Consider the following 21,906-nt stretch of genomic DNA (forward strand, 5'->3'; position numbering starts at 1 on the left):
TATGCCTCCGGAGGTATTTTTATTAGCTGGGGTTGCATTAAATTGACATTTACAAGGTATTAACTTTTTTTGAGCATGTGACCTAGGTTTTTTGGATGCATGCTTGAGCTGCCCAATTTTTTAAAAAAACAAGTGTTTGTATCATTTCATAAAGCTTCTCTATGCTTAGACTGTAAACTCTCTGGGGCAAGAATATTTGTACTACAACTAGCCTATCATGGAGGCTACTAGAAATCAGTAGCCGAGCACAGATTCAGTAGTTTCAAGGTGCACAGAGTTTCATGGCATTCATCGCCGCAAGTCTTTTTTCAACAAAACAAAAACACGCTAAGTGCTAAGTTCTTGCTCTTAGAAGACAGAACTAGGCTTAGAAGGGGTACCACTCAAGCTACAGTGAATAGGGTGACCAGGTATCCGGTTTTGGACTGGAACACCTGGTCGAAAAGGGATCCCGGCGGCTCCAGTCAGCACTGCTGACTGGGCCGTGGACTGTCCAGTTGGTGGTGGCACCATGCAGCTCCCTCCTAGCCTCTGCTCCATGGGGCTCCCAGGAAACAGCGAGCATGTCCCCCCTCCAGCTCCTACACATAGGGCAGTAGTGGGGAACCAAGGGCCCATGGGCCAGATCGGGCCCCGTGGTTAATTTCATCCAGCCCATGGCACGCACCCGCCCTCCCCCCCAACATCCTATCCCCACATACACCCCCACAGGGCAGGAGCCACACGCCCCGGCTCGCCCTGTTGCGGTGGGGAATCCCTGAGTCTCGGCAACCTCTTCGCCCTCATGGAGCTGGAGCCACAAGCACTAACACACCCTACTGCAAGGGGAATCCCCGAGCCTCTGCCTGCGCCCCAAGCGGGTGAGTGGCCTGCGATTGATTATTTTCTATGGGTCAATAGCCCATGACAGAAAAAAGGTTCTTCACCCCAGAGCCCGCACCCTCAACCAGAGCCATCACTCCCCCAACCACACACACACCCCAGTCCCCTGCCTCAGCCCTGATTCCCCTCTCACTCTCTGAACCCCTCAGTTCCAGCCCAGAGCACCCCCCCTGAATCCCAAACCCCTCATCTCTGGCCCCACATCAGAGCCCACAACCTCAGCCCTCACCACCACCCCCCACACACACCTCAACTCCCTGCCTCAGCTCAGAGCCCCCTCCTGCACCCTGAACTCATTTCTGGCCCCACCTCAGATCCCACACCCCCAGCCCAGAGTCTGTACCTCCTCCCACACCCCAACCCCCAATGTCTCAGCCCGGAGCACCCTCCCATACTTCAAACTCCTGGCCTGGAGCCCCCTCCTCCACCTCAAATGCTTCATCCCTGGCCTCACCCCAGAGCCTGCACCACCAGGTGGAACCCTCACCCCCTCCCGCACCCCAGCTCTCTGAACGAGCCCGGTGAAAATGAGGGAAGGAGCGTGGGGAGAGCAAGCGAGGGGAAGAGGGGGATAAAGTGAGCGGGTGTGGGGCCTCAGAGAAGGGGTGGGGTATGGGCAGGGCCTCTGCGGAGAGGAGGGGCCGGGGATGGGGCAAGAGGGTTTGGTTTTGTGTGAGTAGAAAGCTGGCAACCCTAACAGTGAAGGGGGGAATGACTAAGTCATAAACATTTACGGGTACTGGGAGGAGAACTTAGAACAGTGGAACTGCTACCCCATCACAAAAATGAAGCGAGCACCTCCACCAGTGCTCTGCTCTGGGGTGGAACATGGCAGCTATTGAACAGCACACAGCAGCATTGTGTAGGAGTTTAGGGCAGGAAGTGAAAAGAATACCACACCCTATTGAAAATGGAGGGAGAACTCAGAGAAAATGCCATTACCTGCCAGGGGGTTCTGCCAGGGCGTTGGAGTTAATATCCATACTGCTGTAATAACTGTAGTGGGCTTGTAAATGACCATATGTCGTCAGGACCCCACTCTATGTCTCACCACAAAGGCAGCACTTCTGACGGAATGCTGATCCCACCATTATATTAGAATGCTGGTTCAGTACTGAGTCCAAGCCACGAGCCCCACTTCCTGAATCACTTTCACAGGGTTTTCCTCGATGTGTCCAGTGCATAGCTTCCAAAATGGGACAAGATTCAAGTCTGAGCTAGCCTCATTCAGAGGCTGATGTTTGTATTTTGCAAGCTGATAGCCTGGCAGGGGCCCTCTGTGCCAGACCACACCTAAACCAATAGGGAGGATTCTGCTTGGGATGGGTCAGAGGAAAGCGCTCTGCATCTATCTATATGGAAATTCCCACCCTCCTTGTGGATTCACAAAGATAGTGACCTCCATTCCAGTGTAGAATAGTGGAGAAGCAGCCACAAGAGACTTAGGATGCAGTCCAGTCTTTGAACCCCTCCGACCTCCCTACCCAAAACACTCAACTACTTAGGCGTTTACTCAGGAGGGGTCAAATTCTCCTTTGAGGAATGGAATGTGCTATCTTTCATGGTATATAGCATCTGTCCATTATGTAGCTTTTTTACAACTCATTCAAATGAGTTATTTGGAAAGTCCCACAATTCACTTTACTGAGCTAAACACTAAGAGCTCTCTGGTTTAGTCTCTTGCTGCAGTCAGGCTGTTCCATCAAGAAACATTTTGGTGCATTCTGACAATTTTCAATGGCAACCTTCTTTCAGGGAAGAAGGATTTCACCACTACATTCGACCCAACCCTGATCTTTACTCTCATCATTATATTAGTAGCTCTTCACTACATCTTCCTTCAGACTCAAACAAAAAACAAAACAAAATCCAAACTCAAACAAAAGTGAGATATTCTTTTTATATCATTTACCCACATTCCTCTATCTTTCTGGGAGGGTCACAAGCCAAAAGGGACTTGGAGTCAACCAAAAAAGAAAACTGTTTAGAGTCTCATGGTAGGAGAAACAAATAAAAGAATAATTCACCCCTGTAATGTAGGAACAAAAAATTAAGCCTTCTGGAGACAAGCGTACGGTTGCCTTTTACATGTAATTGTGTAAACCTTCTGTTTTCAGGGGAGCGAAGCAACCAGCCAGCAAAAATTAGGCTCTTGAAAGACAAGTAGGAATACTTTCAGGACCTGAAACGCTGCTTTCTCCCATTCCCCTAGGAGAGTACTTTCAGTGGGAGCGAGAAAATTCTATAATTTTCCATCTGGAAAACCACTCTCCCTACTTTTTCTCCTCAAATGAGAGGCTCTAGATCTCAGCAACAGGGAGTTTTTCCCCTTTAACAAACAAAGCAGCGAGCTTCTGCTAAAAAACAAAAGAACAGTCTCTAGAACACACTTACAGCAGGTGAATGAGACATAGGCACAAATCAGTGTAATGGTGAAACACAGGCAGGAACGTTATAAAACTTACAGAATATAAAGATCTGATGAGAACAAGCAATGCAGCAGATAACTGGTCCAATGCAGAGAAAACTCCTTGCCATCAAAACACTACATTACATATATGTTTCTCTGATGCTCAGTATTCTAGATTATTGGCAAACGTCAAAGTCCCCAGTGACCCATTTCTCATTGCTGTGCCCTTCATTCCTCCAGTGGTACCACCCACTGTTTGTATATAGAGGCATACATGCTCCCAGCCCACACACTACCATGGGACCTGGCTTTGATTTAATCCCATGGCTGTCAGTGGATGTTGAGATAAATAATGGCTCCTTCAATCCAAATATCCTCCCCCTGGTTAGGCTTTGATTCAGATTTGGGGAAAGTGAAAAACCCAGACTGGGAAAAGGCCTTCACAATGCCAAACCGGCAATCCGCTAAACCAGAGCGCTTAAAGAAATTAGGCAGTGAGGTAGGACAGCCTGGACAACCATCCAGAACCCACACCCATCAGAGGTGAAGGTTGATGGGGGGCAATTGGAACTGGTCGGAATGGTGCCCGATGCCAGAACAGCTGTTCTTATGCTCTCAGAGAAGCAATCAGTGGAGCCCTTGCAGCATCCAAACTGGCCAATCAAGACAGAGTGGGACTGCTCTTCCCTTCCCACCAGCAAGAGAGGAAGCTCAACACGTAGCCTAAGGTAGGGGAGGAAGAGAACAGGGAGCAGGGGGCAGCTCCTCCCTAGGCCACATAAAAGACAGAGAGAGAGAGAGAGAGAGAGACACGTCTTCCCATGCTGGCTCAGCCAAAGGTGAATCCTAGGGGAACAGGCTGGGCCCTGTGATAGCTAATTATCTCCACATATTTGTACAGGATTATTTGAGCTCTAATCCTCAGTATGGTCCAGTATGGTGAGCAAAGGCTCAAAAGCAGCCTCTCTTATGCACACTCCCTCCCCCACGCACACAATCCCAGTCTTTGCCTGTGCTCCCATCTCCCCTAAGTGCACAGACTGCTCCTTGCTCATGGAAAAATAAAGTGTGGAGCAGGCACGACCACTGCTACTGTAGCCCTCTGAACCAGCTAAGAGTTGCACCTCCTTTAGAAATATCACTACTAAATAACAGATATTGCGGTAGCACCTAGAGGCTAATCAGGCTGGGGCCCCCTGGTGGTAGGTGTTGTCCAAACATATAGTGCACATAGCAGTGGGAATCCTTTCTCTGCACTCCTGGCAGCTAGGGTTAGGGGGTACAAACGGCTCCCAGAATTCCAGCCATGGCTTTGCACCCCACTGAGAGGCCATGTAGAGAAGGCACAACTTAATTCTGTTGTTCCCTTTTGACAGAAGGGGATTGCAGGGTGAGAACAAATGTTGCCTGCACACCATCCTGACAGTGGAATTGTTTTATGCCATTTTTTGTAACACAAAATGCCACATACACTGCCACCCGAATGTCTCATTTGCCATTTGGGTAGAAGGGAAATGTTTTGCTTTGTTCCACTCTTCTCACCTGAACTTCACTTAAGACACCAATTGTACCATAAAACAGATCCTCCCGAGGATCGTATACATTTATACCAGCAGTACAACACCATCCTAGTGTGTCTTCGCTATTCATTTACAATCTCAGAATGATGAAACTGCAAGTACATTGATTCTTTATTAATAGAAAAATGCTCACAATATCACCCCCTCAGTGAAGTGTTTTGTGTATGTCTTCATGAATAAAGTAATGTGCATATTAAGAGGGTGTACTTACATTGCAAATATTTGCATCTGTTTTTAGGTTTTCTGCAGGCATTTTAAAGGCTGAGAGTGCAATTCATGAGGCTGAAATGACAAACTGGGGCCTCTCATGGATGTGTGTTTCTAGATGGTGAAATTTCAATGAGAAGATCACATTTTGTGTCACTCTGGCCCTATCAAAAGCCATGAAAAGCAAAGACAAATGCAACTTGACGTTTGGATTTATTTCAGTTCATGTGGAACTCATATACAAGGCCTAGCACATGTTCTAGTTAAGGATGTGCACCATTCTTATCTAAGCGAGGTTGCATTTCCCACTTTCTACAATTTGTATCTCTCTCTAAAAGCTTACCTTAAGTCTACCTAAATCCAAGCATAAGTTGGTGCACCAAGGTACTATGAGTTGGTACAGAGACATACTAATGCACATTAAAAGTAACATGCTTTAATTGAAATTGACCAAACATAAAATTCAGCAGACAGAGGATTAAACCCCATTCTTTATCAACCCAGCCACACTGAGATATTAATAGGTCCCAGGAATGCAGCATTGAGAAAGAAAAGAAAAAGAAAAGCCACACTGCAATTACTGTGGTTTCTCAGAGGTAGTAAAACAGGGCATACTTTGGATGGAGTTTTTTCTTGAACTCTGAAGTTCCTGATTTCACAGTTTAGATCAAACACCTAATGTTTGGCCTGATGGTGAGCTCTCTGACTTGGAGTCACCTGATGTTTTCCCTATACAAATAGCTCAGATTTGGGTTCATTATTTTAAGATGAGTTTCTTCAATACACTCTTGCTTGCACTCTAAGTTAGCTCTGAATTGTTCGGTTGCTCCTATAATGGAAGTGCAGAGAGTGATCTGTTCACTCGTTGTGCAGGGGATTTATAGATGTATGGTAATACATTCTCATTAATTTTCTACTTAACGGGACAATTTACTAGAAATGGGATAACTACTCAGAGATGGGGGAGCAGAATGAACTTGATTAACAGCTATCCCCAAATCAAATTATTCCCCCACACCATAGTCAGATAAAACAAACATTTTTATACCTTTCCCAGACTAGGCATATGGCTCCAACTTCCCACTGAAGAATCTGTGGCAGAGCCCAGAAATCCTGAAAGCCAGTCCCTGCTGAATTCAAATCTGGCATACTCTGGGACAAGCAGTGGTCATTAGGGAGTGCAGCCTTAGATTCACTAAATCCAAATTTGTGTGGTCTAGGAGAAGATAGTGAGAATCTGTTAAATTGTCCACAACGATCAGACACCTCCCCTCCCATCATGACATATACGGCCAATATTCATTGTGAAAAATTCCCCATTCCCTCTTTATCAAACTTCTCTGTCATGCCAAATAAGCAGGTGGGGAATTAGTACCACCAGTGTGTTTGGGGACAGGGGTGTGATGCAATAAGGAAGGTGTCAGACTGGCAAATATGTTTATGGAGGAAGCTAGAGAACTAGTTGATAGAGGTTTCCTGTGAAAGAGGGAGGTGGATAGGAATATGTGAGGGCAACAATAAAGAGGAAAGTGGTCTTGATCCAAGCTGTTGAACAAGCCAGAGCTCAGTTAACGAGGTGGAGCTCCCACCCCATACCTCATGTACCGAAGCACAAGACAAACACCACATGAACATTTCAGCCTGTTTGCAGTGGGATGGGCCATCGAGTGGCAGCACGTTTGGCAGCATTATCTAAACCAGCCCAGCATTCCAGAAGGCAATGAAGAGCCACCAGATGGTGGTAACCTGCTGTCATACTAAGAACCTGATCCTGCACATGAATAGTCTCTCTGAAGTCAACAGGACTTCTCACAGTAGGACTGGCCACAGCAGCTAGTGTATGTAGGAGCAAGCACTTAGCTGTGATATAAATCAACCCTATTTTATTTATTTACTTCCTGAATAAGTTGATCCTGGATAAATAGCTTGTTACATTTTACGCCGTAAATCAGTACTGATTTGGACTTATTCAAGTGCAACTGCTTAGTCAAGTGTTTGGGTTTTCACATTTATACAAACACAGAATTGCTAAACCATGATTCTGTATTTAATTAAAGCACTTGCTACTATATTTCTTGGTGGTTTTGCTTTGCATGCCAAGAATTCCAAATTACATTACTCTCTAAGAGAAGAAACAGTTTTATTTGCTTCTTTGACATGCCTTTGTGGTGTCTTTCTGTCGACTTTCCATAGCAGGGATTGATTGATTGATTGGTTTAGCCGATTAATAGCTTTGTAAGTGACAATTTTTGTAATCCTGTCTTTTTATCTTTGACTAATTGCTATGTTTATAATTATTTCAAAGGAAAAATAAAAGGACTGATCGCTACTAGACAAACTCAGGACAGCAAAGTCTTAGGCTGGAACTCATTTTTATGCCTCATCTATAAACAGCTACAAAATTGTGGTTTACAAAGGAAATGGCAAAAGCCTTAACGATAGCAATGCTTCTGAACACCAATGTAACACACAGATTGGCTCTTGATTTAAATGGAAAGGATTTATACTTTTATTTTTCTGTTGCCCTACATGAGTATTTCCAGCCCTTCAACTGCTAACACCAGTAGAAATTTTAACAGGCTGTAGCATACCTGACCCTCAGCATAGCACCTAGCCCCAACATAGCAAATGGAGCATTGAACTAGTCCCTGTTATTGGCTCTTGGTGTTATCAAAGGGTGACAAATAGGAGCAGAGGCAGGAGACAGGCGATGGTAAAGCAGAAATAATTGAGCATTTGCACCAGATGGGAACAGAGGATAAGAAAGAGACAGGGCTGGCATGCAAAGAGTCAGTGTCCTGGAGTTATGTGATCTGTTGGGAAGGGAGAGGAGCAGCAGTAGCTGAAAATCTCAGCTTCTAATGACTGTATGGTCCAGATGCCAAAACATTTGTTTCTCCTCTCTCCCTCCGTGCACTTGCAATTTAAAATAAATAAATAAGCAACATTAAGAGGCCATGAATGCAGTTCTATTGCAGACAAATATCAGCAAGAACAACATTAAAGACTGCAGCAGAAAGGAATTCTGCTCAACTAACAACTTTATGCATTTCACAGAAATTCACTTGGGAATGATTCTGCTGAAGGAAATAAAGCAGCCAGTATTACTGACAAATATTTGGAGAAAAACAGATGTTTTCCTTTTAATTCAGTTCAAAACAAAATCTTTATGCTGCATGCTCTTGATTAAGTCTGATGTTTCTTTTACTCTGGGAGACAAATCATGCCCACAGTTACACCTGGACTTTAGGTGACGCAGAGCAGAGTTTTAGTCCCTTGTGTTTAAATTATTACCTCGCTAGAAGTTACCCTTACTAGAAGCTAGACAAGTACCATTCGCCTGCTAGCATCCATCTTTGCAGGCTGTTCCAATATTTCTATTTAAAACTATTTGATCGATATAAAGCCCTTCTGCCAAATTAAAAAAAAAAAAAACACTTTAAATATCTCATAGTATCAGGAAAAATAAAACTGACATTACACGATACAAGAGTGATGTGGGCCATGGAAGTACCTAGATACAATCAAAAAGTTAACCACGGGTTTTTACAATTACAAAATACAGTTCCATATAGAGAAAATACACAGAGATAGATCCTTCTGCCTCTGAGTCAGTGTGAAGACTCCCATTGACTTCAATTGCTCAGGATCAGGCCCATACAGAACTTCATTTCTAGTCATTGGCCCTTGTAAAGGATAACTCATTGAGTCATTGCAAAATTGGAGTTTTACAAATTCTGTCCAAAGCATGTTCTAGACACAATCCTGTAAACACGTAGGACTAGGCATAGTGCTTCAATGTGTTACCAGTATCCATGAATTGAACTAAATGTAGGTACCCCTCTTCCTCTGTATTATTAAATTCTAGGTCTATGGAAAAAATAAAATGATTGAGGCTCCCCTAGAAAATCCCATCATAAATACTCCTTCTGAATCAGACTTTTAAGCCTAGTAACACTAGTAAATTGACTCACTGGTGATTATCTATCTAAGGTACTCATATGGCCCCCATTGTGATAGCATTCAAGTGCCTCACAATCTTTAATGCATTTATCTTCGCAACACTTCTCTGAGGCAGAGTTGTGCTATTAACCCCAGTGAGTAGATGGAGTACCAAGAGACTGCACGACTTGCCCAACATCCCACAGGATGTCTGTGGAGGAGACAATAGGAATCAGCAATGGGTCCATGTGAACTGGTGGGGGAGGAAAGCGTTTAACTATTAGTGTGGATAGATTAAACAATAACATTTTAAACACTATTTGAGAAAGCATTCTAGAGATTCTGCACTGTTAGCAGCAGTTCAGTGTGACCACTGCTTAGTAACATGGTCAGCCATAGGTCACTTTGCTAATACAGATGTAGCTTTATGGTAACCATGTCTTCTTGAGACTAGAAGATGTTGATGTCAGTGACTTGGACATCCAAAAACAAACAAACACACACACATATTATGAAGGTTAACATCAAATCCCAAATTTGTATCAATATTGAAAACAATATTGTCCCAGGTATAACTAAACCCATCTCAGCATACTAGGAAAAAAAATGCTGCAAACAGAATTTTCTTCACGAGAATTTGCTGTTTCATTTCATCCTTCTCCTAAATATCACCTAGTCGGGCATGACTACTTTGAAGCAGTGCAATTCTTGAATAGTCAAATTACAGAAAAAGAAGAAAAGCTGAGTCTGTTGTTAAAAAAGCAAAGTCATTCAGATAAGGATCAGTTGCTTCTTCAGAATTTGAGCAAAATTGATTTTACTTAGATTTGAAACTCTGATCTGGAAAGTAACATTCATTTAACAATAAAAGAGGCTTAATCTGCAGGCTCTTAATAAATAATCTGGTCTCATTAAATTGATATACAATTTTCATATTAGGTCTATCATCTGAAGCATAATGTGCAATATGGATAAAACGCAATGGCAGCCTCCATCCTGAAATATTCAGTGAACCAATGTATTGGCCCCAGCCTTGGGTCTTCCCCTGAATTCCCTATTTGTGTGGTGCATTCTGACTTGCAACAAACCCCAGGTGAAGATAAATACCTTTAAAGAGGCAGTTATTGGGCTGGAGAAGCATTTCCTGGGTAGGATAAATGGGGAGCACCTTTTTCTGGAAAATCCTGGGCTTGAAGGAGGAGAGGATCTGCCTATTGGAATGTGCCTTGAAGACTGCAGGAGAAAAAGTGGCCATCCAACTGCCCACCAGTTAGACCAAGAAAGAGGGGGATGAACAAACAGTCCTCTTCCCAAAATGTAAAGGGAGAAGACTAGTCAACATGTAGGAAAGAGTCCTGAGGCTCACCGAGCATTCACCTGGTTTCACGTTTTAAAATAAAACCTTGTAAAATGTATTAGGACAGGGTATGATCTTCTTCAATAATTCCCACTTACATCTGGATTCTTTTCTGTTCAAATACACTCCAAGTGGGGAGCATGCAGCCTAGTCCACTAGGAAGGTACGGTCACAGTAAACCAGATGGGGTATCGGAAATAGAACAGGCAGTAGTGGAATTCCCCACTGAACACACTAGGGCACACTGTGGCTAGTACTGAATAGGGGACCAAGTAGCCCTCCCCTTGCTTCCTGGAAATTCTAGCACCAGATACATCAAGGAGACATAATATGACATGGCAGAAGATGGGGCGATGGCTGTGTACCCGTCTGTATGAATTGATGGCATGGAGGGGGAAAGAGGCATTCATGCCACACTTCCAGAAGGTGATGTGGAAGTTGCCTCTAAGGACCCACCCTCAGTGGCACTAATGGCATTCTACCTGTCTTCGGTTTCATGGGCAGAACATCTCCAGAAACTGACAGTGGACCAGGACTCCCTCTTCCCCACTAAGCTTTAGAAGCCAAAAGCCACCAAGGAGGCCACAATGCACATGAACAACTTCAAATCCCAGGAGTCATTTTGGAGATGCTGCATTCACAGGGGTTTTTTTTGTTTTGTTTTGAGTACAAAGCATTCACGAAAAAGTCTAAAAGCCTCAGCTAAACAATTGTTTCCATTTTTTAAAAACATTGGTCAAATTCATCTCCCTCTTTCCCCCAAAAGAAGCATGGAAGAAACCACTGCTTTAAGTGCCTCCAGCATACCATGTTCATAGAGTATCAGGGTTGGAAGGGACCTTGGGTGGTCACCTAGTACAAACCCCTGCTCACAGCACAACCAATCCCTAGACAGATTTTTGCCCCAGATCCCTAAGTGGACCCCTCAAAGATCAAACTCACAACTCTGGGTTTAGCAGGCCAATGCTCAAACCACTGAGCTATGTTGGTAGCTTCCTTTCAGCGATGAGCAGATTCATAAAATGGCCTGCGATAAAAAGTAATTAAACTGAGCCCATCAGAACAGGAGGTTATGGTCCGGGGACTCCTATGAAGCCAAGTCCTTTAAATGTTAAACATTTCAGGGGCTATGGAATATTACAGCTGCAATCCTTATCGCTCTTATTATCTTTCCAGCAGCAGCAGCTAGATGTGACTGATAGTGAACAAAAGAGGTGGGGGGGAGGCTGTTTTTGAAAGAAAGAAATAATGCAAAGGATTTAGCCAAAAATACAGCAACCCCACTCAAGCCAGAAAATCCTAAAGCAGAGTCAGCTCACAAGTTAGGGAGTTTTATGATCCAGGGACAACTGGAACTGAAAAGCCAGCACTGTTAAGTAAACGGTAGGAGCGCGTCCCTGACTCTTAGGTAGCCCTGCAATACCTGAATGTACTCCCCCCCGACCATTTTGGCCTTGGCTTATCTAGTTGAACTGGAAATTTAGGGGCAGGGACCCATGCAGGACCCAAGCACTAGATTTCAGCCAGACTGACTGGCTCACTGATGTCTAAACCAGGCAATTGGGCACTGGGAATGAATATAAATTAAATTCAGATTGGACTAAAGAGACTGACAGTAGAATGGACTTCAGTGAACTAAATTAAATTTGGAGTAATAGGAAAGATATGTATGTCACCTATTCATATTCAGAGCACAAAATTATAAAAGCCTCGTAAACTCTAAGAGTACGTCTACCGTACATTGGAGTTGGAGGGTAATTTCCAGCTCAAGCAGACATGCTAAAAGTAGAAGCATAGCCACAGCAGTGCAAGCGGCAGAAGGGGCTAGCTGCCTGAGTACTCACTAGGGGTCAGACAGGATAATATTTGGGGCAGCTAGCCCCTCTTGCTGCCATCAATAAGAGCAACCGTGTTTATGTCTATCTGAGCTCCAAATTCCACCTCTAGCTCCAGTTTACACCTACCCTAAGACAATGGAGCAGAAATGACTGAGTTTTGACAAGAATGTCTTCATCAGTGTTTGTCGTGCAATGAGCCCACCAGATATTTAAACGCACACTCTCTCTCACTGTGCCCAGTAAATCCTTAGGCATATACTCGTTACTATATATTTCACCCCAAGAATACTGTTCTGTTCCATCCAGGTTCTTATACCATCACCACAGCATCTTAGCTCCTTCCAGTGGCGCATTTAGCAACCTGACTAACATTTGCTGTGTGAAGCTGTTTCCCCTCCCCGGCATATCCTTTCCCCCAGAGGAGAAATGTGTCTGCTCTGCCTTATGCAGCTGGGTGAGAAGTGGTTTTCCCATTCACAGAAAATTTTCAAGAGTTCAAAATTATTCCCCATTCCACACTGGGAAAAAACTGAAGTTACCTTTCAACACTTATGAAAAACAAAAGAGAGCCAGAAAGACCCTCGAACAGCTAATAGCCAGTGGTTAGAATGCTCACCGGGGAAGTGAGAGTCTCAGCTTTAAATCCCTGCATCTCTCACACACCAGGTGAGTGATCTAACCAATGGATTATGAGACACCCCCCCCATCCCAGAATAGACAAAAGCTTGATAATTAGGGGGAACCCCTGCTCTGAATCAAGCAGAGCTGGGTCTTGAACCTGAATCTCTCACTTCATACATGAGTGCCCTGACTAGCCACATGTTTTGCCCTGGTGAAATGCGAACTGAAACTTGTTCATTGTCATAGAAATGCTTTCATTTTGACAAACTGGCATTGTGTGTCAAAAAATTCTCATCAAATTCTAGTAGCGTTTTGTTTTGGTAGGGTTTTGTTTTGTGTATAAGCACTAGAGTACCCACCTTCTCTTCCCCACATCTATTATATACACAGGAGTTTGGAGCAAACACATTAGAGGCTGGTCTGAAATGTGACCTGGAAATTTTTTAACTTCGAATTTGCTCATTTTTGCTTTTTACCATTACTTAAAGGACGCCTGATGGGTTTGTTATGCTTTTTCTCTCTTGCTTGTTTTATACCTTGAAAATATCAGCAATGTGAATTCTGATCTTCCCTGGTTTACCAGAAGACTTTGGGGGAAGAGGGGGGTGTCTTAGAGATGTTTATTAGGAACTCTTAAACCTTAAATTAATGTGTGAAGAGAAAGAGCCTTTAAGAAAAACATACTTTATCCAAAATTTTATTTAGGCCAGGCCTGCACACAGATTTTGTATTGGTTTAATTATTTCAGTTAGGGGTGCAGTTTTAAAAAAAAAATCAGAATAGTTATACCAGTCAAAGCCCTGGTATGGATTCAGTTATACTGGTAAAAAGGTGTCTTGTAGTGGAACAGCTTATTCCTCTTCCCGCATGGATATAAGCGAGATCTGTATAAGGCGATGTCTACATGTACAGCGCTACTGCAGCACAGCCGCGCCAATACAGATGCATCACTGCAGCGTGTCCGGTGAAGACGCGCTACACCAATGGGAGAGAGAACTCTCTCCCACGGGCATACAAACAACACCTCCATGAGTGGCAGAAGTTGTGTTGGGGGAGAGAAGCTCTCCCGACGACATAGCACTGTGTACATGAGCATTTGTGTCAATGTACCTTATGCAGCTCACAGTGGTGGTCTATTCACGCCGCTGAGCAACATAAATTATGCTGACATAGGCTGTAGTGTAGACAGTCTAAGCACTCTTTTTTTTTTTTTTAAACCAATGTAAGTATGTCCACACTAAGGAATTTGTACCACTTTAACTGTACTAAAATAAGTAAAGCACTGCCACTGTGGTGTGTGGACAGGACATAAATCATTGAAGTTAATTAGATGTGAACAACAACAAACATGAAGGAGTTTTAAACAGTCTTACTAAAAATCCTGTTCTTTCTCAACTGCTCTGTTTTCAGCCTCCCAACTCTTGTGAGAGCCACACACAGCAGACACTAGTCGTGAAACTTATCGCACTTCTGGGAGGTGTTCAGATGCTACAGGGGTGCAGGCTGTATAAGAACCTAAATAGACTGGAATTGTGATGTCATCATTCCACTAATTCCGGAGGCATAAGAGTCTTCATAGTGCAGACGATGCCTCAATTTTTAATGTAAAAACCCAGATGTTTTTTTAAAAAAACAAGAAGGAGCAGCAGCACAATTCAACCTTTCAGACTTTATAAAGCAGCATAAAAAAAGGCACCAGACCAATTTGTTAATTTACTTTTGCAAGTCACTTTTCAATGACACAGCCCACTATTACCAGCACCCTACTCGCTACCCACGCCTCCTGCTCTACGAGGCTTAAAGATTACCACCCCAATACCCCCACTAACCCAGGGATCAAACCCCTATGGTTGCTCCTGAACTTAGCCTCCAGGGTAGCAGTGTATCTCAGTGCCGCCAACCCCTCCAGATAGATGTTCTCACCAGCTTAAGTTAACATTAATTATTAACAAAGCAGAGGAAAAAGATACCAGCACAGTAATTGTCCTCTGCTACACTGCAGCTTTGAGATGGTTCAGTTTTAGCCTAAGGAAAAATACTTTAACCATCCTATTTTAGACATTACCATGCATCAGTGATCATGACTGTAAGTTTATTATCCTGAAAACAAAAACAGACAAAAATATATATGATTACATCTAAACAACTCATAAAAAAGGAAGGAGCAGCATTTCTAACGGAACCACTGGCTTTACAGATCACATCAGCTAATACCCCATATTAAGCTACGGCATTTGCAATGGGGTGCCATATAGAGTATTTGCAGCCCTATTGGGGAAAACTATTTAAAGCCTAATTAGCATGAAATTTTTAGAATGCAAATGCTTTTCATTTAGACATAAAACAAAAATGCCACGGCATTTCTTCCATCCATTTATCATAAACATGTTAATTACTGTGTAACAAATAATTCCTGCTGGAATCCGTATGTTTTGAGGAAGTCAGAGAGCTGACTCAGGCAAATAAGATGAGCCACAAAGTAGTAGTTAATATTGTATGACATACTGATAATAAAACAAGAACTCTGTTAAAGCTTTTGTTGTCAAATTAAGGCTAAGCTATTTCCATTGAAATAACTCAATAATAAGTAGTCATTATCTATTTAACTTTATTCAAACCAGGAAAGCTAGGAGCACTTTTATTTTGATATATGTATTCATAACATATATATTTGTGGGCCATGTACTACAAAGCTTACCACGTAAATGCCATATTTATCATCTCACTGTTTTTAAGTAGCCTGGAACAGGCTTCATTTATTAACACTGAATCTTATTAACGTTGGCTGAAATTCATTCCTGTCCTGAGGTCCAGCACAAGGCCTATTGGACCACATAAATCCTTTGGGGTAAATCCTCAGCTGGTGTAAATTATCAGTGCTCCAGGGAATTCAAGTGCAAACTACATTAGTTGATAATCTACCTCCTGGAGCTAAGCAGAATTTGTGTTGGTTGTCACAGAGGTACATTTCATCATTTGAAAGTCACTTGAAAAGAAAAAAAAACAACTTCCTTTTCCTCCCCTGAATCCCCAAAAATCTTGGCAGGTCAAAATCTACATGCCTTTCTCACACAAACAGTCCCACTGAACCTGAAGAGGAATTGCTGAATACTGTTGACAAGACGGTATTAACTGGCAGAAAAGCCTTGCTTGGCTAGATAACGTGAAATAGTACATATGCCAATCCATCAAACACATTAATATAAGCAATATGAACCCATTTTGGGGGCTGAACTATTGTGGAATACTTCACCCAGATGGAAAGAAAGAGGTAAACATTTTATGTTGCAGACAGAGTGTTAGGAAGTAAAATTAAATGAAAACTGGAAAACTACCAATTTTGCATGCTTGAGTATATATATAAGAACAACATAAGCACAAAGTGGAATTTTATGTAGCAGATTTTCCCCCCAATTATACAAATTAATTAGATATATTTGTTTCTCTATGATAAACAGCAGCATGTATTTGAATGTACAATTCCAAAAGGTATAAAGAAGACACTTTAACTATTGGCAAACATAATATTTGCACTTTTTTCCTCTCTCCTACAGTTGACAAAATGTTCTACAACTGACATAACACCTGGCAATGTTACACAGCACACATTTTACATATGATGTGTATATATGTTCACATATATATTTAAATAACATATTGAGGGCCAATTCTCCTCCAAGTCAACCAAAGTTTTACCATGACTGCAGTGGGCACTCAACTGGACTCTAAAGGACAAAACCAGGGTTCATTCTATACATGTTTTTTATTCAACTCAACTAGACTGACTGGGTAAATATAATTTCATATTTATTTAGAGATGACATCTGTTATTGAAATGAAATGACAGCTACTCCGTTGGCTTAGCTGGCAATCACTTTGCACTCTTCTAAACAGACCTTCTGCACCATCCCTGTTGTCCACCTACACGATACACAGTACAATTCATCAACAGCAAATTGTCATAAATACTCCTCCAAAGTAGCAGACTAATGACATTATTATTTAGTAAGATGAAAAGTAGAGAGAAATATCTGGAAAACCCTGTAAATTAAAATGAGTTCCCATAGCCAAAGGGTCAAAATCTAAATGCTCAGCTCAAAGACTGATCTGCAAAATCCTACAGTTTTGGTAGCAGGGGGAAAAAAAAGGAATTTTAACTATGTAAACACCTGGTAGCATTTCTCTATTGCTTTATGCCTTATGGTAGTCCTGGATTTGCCTATGTGACTTCCTGTATAGTTATCCTTCAAATTAAAAATAATAAAGTTTTTTTTAAAAATCTGCTTATTGATGCCAGGGTCAGCCAGGTAAATTCCTGCACAGCGGAACTAAGACAACTAGGCTGAAAAACCAAACTGACTGCCAGACCACAGAGAGGTAAAAGGGTTATATCACTGAAGCAAAATGCTCAGTTCCAGACGATGAAGCCAGAAAGAGAACTACAGCTATCCCGTATCTCTAATGAAAAATCACCATGTGCTGCTTAGCCCTTTTCAATGTATCGTGATTACAAAATTCCCATATAGCATCTGTTAGAGATTACCAGTGTACAGAGGTGTGATATTTTGTCTTAAAAAAATTGCCACAGCAGTAAAACAAGGATACATTTCCTATATCATGCAAATATAAAGTTTAATTATTTTTAACTTGAAAGGGAAACAGATCAATACACAGGATAATCTATTGTCATTTAGATTATGAAGACGTTTTAGAGTTTACAATCACAAAAGTGGTTATAATCCTGAAATTACTATCAAACTAATCGGTAGTTTCTTCCTGCTTGTGTTTTCGTGTTGTCAGAGGGGCAGTAATGAAAATGAATGCCACATTTGTGAACAGAATGTCTGTAGGCTTGTTTATCATATTTCCAACAACAACGTCTGCTTTATCATGCATTTCAGAGTAGGGATAATTTAAGGATCTTTGAATTTCATACATAAAAATACTCTGTAAAAAACAAATCTAAAGCTTCAGCAAAATGATGGGGGAGTGGGAGATAAAGATGTGAAATGGATGACGTCCAATAATTCACCTGAGTCAGACAATATGTGGACGTGAAATGATTCATCTAATTCACAAACTACTATTCTCAGGTAAATCACTTCATGCTTCATCCTCCTACAAACATTATTCTATGGATATTCTCATTTCACCAGCAAAACCAGAAAATTCTGGCCTTTTGCCTCTCAGATCTCTAAGCGCCTCTCCCCCACAAAGGAAAGGGAAAAAAAAAGAATGAGCATAAAAAATTTTCACTACAGCATCTAGGAATCATTTCATTCCACTTACCTTTGAGTAACTTCTGCCCTTCCATGATATTTTGCGAAACCAAAGCTGTGTAATCTTCTTCTGAAAAGCCAGGCTTGCAAGTGGGTCTGACTGTAAGATCCCCATTATGCGCCTGCAGAGAACAACCAAAGGGAAACAAACAACATGACTTGTGTTTGTTATGATATTGTTGTTCAGGTGTTGAAGAGCAGGGGAACCTGAACAACAAAGCAATGTGCAATAAAAGATGGATCCGGTGAACCTGACAAGGAGTCTATAGGAGTGGATCCAGACCATATTAGAAAAATTAAGCTGAACAGAAAACAGTGGCATGAAATACAATAAGGAATCGTTATCCATAGGAAGCCTGGTTTACTGGGTATGATTAAAAGGGGTGGAGAGGAGGATCAGCAATTCATCAGTGACAACAGTGCTCCTATACTGCAGGCATCCTTTGCCCTGATCTTGCAACCTTAAAAATCAGTGGGAGTTTTGCTATCCTCAAGGAGGATCGGGGCACCACACTATCGGACTGGAATGTGATTAAAAATAATTCAGCAAGAACTGCGAAGAGGAGCACCCGTTTGAATTTGACAATTACCCTGCCCACCAATTCCACCCCATCCCCCGAAAGTCTCTTGAAGTTCTAGCCATGCTACAGTGCACGACTGCTCCGCATGTGAGACGTTAAGCACCGGACACCTCGCCTAGCAAATCAGAGCAGAACTGCTGAGCAATAACCACCTCGCAGGGAGCGAGGGTGCACGCAAGCCTGAAACACAAGCACATGCACAGAAAGGTTAATCGAGAACAGACCCCCTAAGGATGACCCCACACCTGCTGCCCGGAGCCAAGACAGCCTATTACCATTGCGCAGCCCCAAACCTGCCTGCTTAAAGGGAAAGCGCCGCCTGAAAACTTGGCTGCTGCAAGCAACTTTCTCTTTCCTTCACTCCTCTTTGCAGAGCGAAGGACTGGGCTCCAGATGCGTGCTCCCTGCATTACCTCGAACCTAGGGCAGGGCAGGGAAGGGGGCGATGTGATGCTCTCGGACTGCTGGATAACTCCCCCTGCTCAGGTTCGGCCAAAGCACCAAGCATCGGCCGGGACAACTCCCCCATAAAGCTCCTTGTCTGCAATTAAATGCAGGTGACAAGGGACGGTCTGAAGCTCTGGGGCAAAGAAAAGATCTCTCTCGAGCATTAGCTAATGGATATGGATTTCACATGGAAAGAACCCAGTGGGCTCTCGGCTCTCATTGATCAGGGCTAAAGACCAACTAATCAGATACCCAGAGAACGTGTAACTTTTAACCCAGGAAGGGTTTCCATCCAAACACAGACACACAATCCCACGCAGACAGAGCCCCTCAAGCCAGGAAATGAAATCAGTTCCACAAAGGTGGATTTTAAAATAATTATGAATTGAGAGAAAGCTTCATTTAAAAAGAAGGGGGAGGGAACACACTCAGCTTGTCCTTTCAGATGAGCTTACTAAGCAGAAAGAAAAGCCAATGTAATCTCTGCTAGAAATCACGCTTGGGAGATAGATGCCAGCTCCTGCATGGGAAGTGCAAGAAAGCAGCAGCTCTGTGGACTCTGACGGTCTCCGGCAAGATGTTGCAATTAGGAAACATTTCAAAGGGGCTGACTGAAGTGAAGAGAATAGCTTTTGAATTTAAAATCGCCCAGTTGTTAGAAGTGTGACTGCTAGTGCCGCTGCAGTGGGGAGTACGCCAGTGTCCTCCCTTCCTCTCCCCCACCCCCGGGGCTGATAACTGGGACATGATGGACATTTCCCACAGATTGAACTTGGCACACAGGCGCTCAGCCTGAAAAATACAAAATGCCACTGGCTTCTAGAACAAGCCCTACCCCACACCAACAACATTTTTCAGGCAACATTGTAAGAATGCATCCATGTGATCGATAGATGGTTTATATATTATATAGGCTGGGGGGTTCGTTTGTTTTGTCTATTTGATAGGATTGCATTAAGAAATTGAAAACAAACTTTTCAAGCCATTAGCCCGTAGGACACACCAGGCAAGGTTAAAATATACCGTAAATGACACAGCCGGCACAGGGAGGTTATAAAAACAGCTCCCGTGCAGGCAAAGGAACGACTCGGGAGGATTTGTCCTCCACGCTCAGCACTCTGGAGCCACAACATTCAATTCGGAAGACTCCATTACAGAGTCTACTGCAAATCATGTGCGTTACAAATGCTACGGAGCACACCGAGAAGTGAGCTCTGTGTTGCAGACCCGGAGGACAGAACGAAGGCTGTTTCACAACACAACAGTAACGCGCACACAAGCCACGAAAGTTTATCGTAGGAAAGGCACGTTAAATCCTGTACAAGTTTTGTCAAACCCTCTCCCCCAACATCTCCACTGACAGGAGCCCTTTAATGACAAATGGTAGATGTGAAATTAAGCGAAGCACGCCATAAAAATGGCACACAGCAAAGGCTGTAAGGCAGCGGACATCACTCCACCGAAGCTACGGAACTCAGAAGTTAAAGGATGCTGCTCCACGCCGCAGTTAGTCCACCCTGCTGTGCCTGGTCCTCTCTCTCCCGCTGATCACTGCGTGCCTTTCACTCTCTCAGCAGTCGCTGCAACACCCAGGCACACACCGAGAGGGGGAAATGCTGGGGTTCAAGCGCCCGTTTGAGCCTCAATTCTGAAGTTCCCGCATTTGGTCGCCTCAGAACAGAGCCTTCCCCTTATTGCAAAATTAAAGCAATACTGCCCCTCCCCCGGAGAAGAATTGGTTGCACTGAGCTGTAAGTGATGGGGATCTTCGTCTCGGCTGGCCCAGGGGTACCGTGTTACCCCTCTGCCAGACAGCCCCCCCCCTTTACTTTCCATGTAGTCTCTCCGTACAGGAGGTTTTGTCTGCCAGTGCCTATGAATGGCTCGGGAGAAAGCCGTGTGTGTGTGTGTGTTTGCGCTCCGGCATGAGACACACAGACCTGACATTGTTGCACACACTCTCTGCAACAAGCGAGGTGCTGCCACTTGCTCCGAACATGAGATGAACCACACACACACAATCACACACAGAGAGACGTGTGGGATTCTCTAGCTGCAGGCAGCTCTGTGCCTGGATAGCCAGACGCGCATCTCCCCAGCTGTATGCAGATAGATGTGCGTGTGTGTGTGTGTGTGTGTGTGTGTGTTCCAACAGGCTCCCCCCGCCCCCCATGGCAGAAGGAGGCGAGCCCACCCCGGGGCGAACCCCCGCTCCCCAGCTGCATCCTCTGGGCCACTCGGCGGCGTGGGAGCCGGGCACCCAACTTACCCTCTCCGAGCCACAGAAGGGAAGCAGCAGCAGAAGTAGCATTCCGGAGCCAATTGTCATTTCCCCGGCTGCGTTCGGACTCCGGGCTGGCACTCCTCCTCGCCGCTTGCCCAGCGCCCGGGCTGCCTCCCTCCAGCCTGCCTGGGCAGTCCCAGCGCCCCTGCCTCGCTTCCCGCGGCTCCCCGTGCCCCCCTTCCGCTCGCCAGCTCTGAACTGCAGGTGAAGCGCTCTCGGTGCAGCTCTGGCGAGTCCCCGCCTCCCAAGCCCGGCCCATACGGCTCGCAGTGACAGGCAGCCTTAAAGGGGCCGCCTCGCTCTGCTCCCCGCGCTGAGGTGCAGCAGGAGCGAAGAGCCAGGACCACGCTCCACAGCCCCCTTCTGCTCCAGACACAGGCGAGGGTAGCACTGGGCAGCTTTCGCGGTGCACCGAGGCCCAGGCTGACCCCTGCAGGAGGCACCCCTGTTCCACGTGTGCATTGCGCTAGATATAGGG

The 21,906-nt window shown here is 44.0% G+C and overlaps 1 protein-coding gene across 2 annotated transcripts in view; it reads right to left on the reverse strand.

Moving 5' to 3' along the window:
- The window catches only part of CDH4 (cadherin 4), a 706,159-nt gene extending 684,605 nt beyond the window's left edge, over positions 1-21,554 (reverse strand). For both annotated transcript variants that reach the window (XM_032802286.2, XM_032802285.2), the window contains exons 1-2: positions 21,414-21,554; positions 18,127-18,238 (exon numbers count right to left, since the gene is read on the reverse strand). In XM_032802286.2, coding sequence (XP_032658177.1) covers positions 18,127-18,238; positions 21,414-21,473 — 172 coding nt within the window. In that variant the 5' untranslated portion in view covers positions 21,474-21,554. The remainder of the gene's footprint in view (positions 1-18,126; positions 18,239-21,413) is intronic.
- Positions 21,555-21,906: the final 352 nt, after the last annotated feature.

Source organism: Chelonoidis abingdonii, chromosome 14 (genome assembly GCF_003597395.2).
Source record: "Chelonoidis abingdonii isolate Lonesome George chromosome 14, CheloAbing_2.0, whole genome shotgun sequence".
In the NCBI taxonomy this organism is placed as follows: Eukaryota; Metazoa; Chordata; order Testudines; family Testudinidae; genus Chelonoidis; species Chelonoidis abingdonii.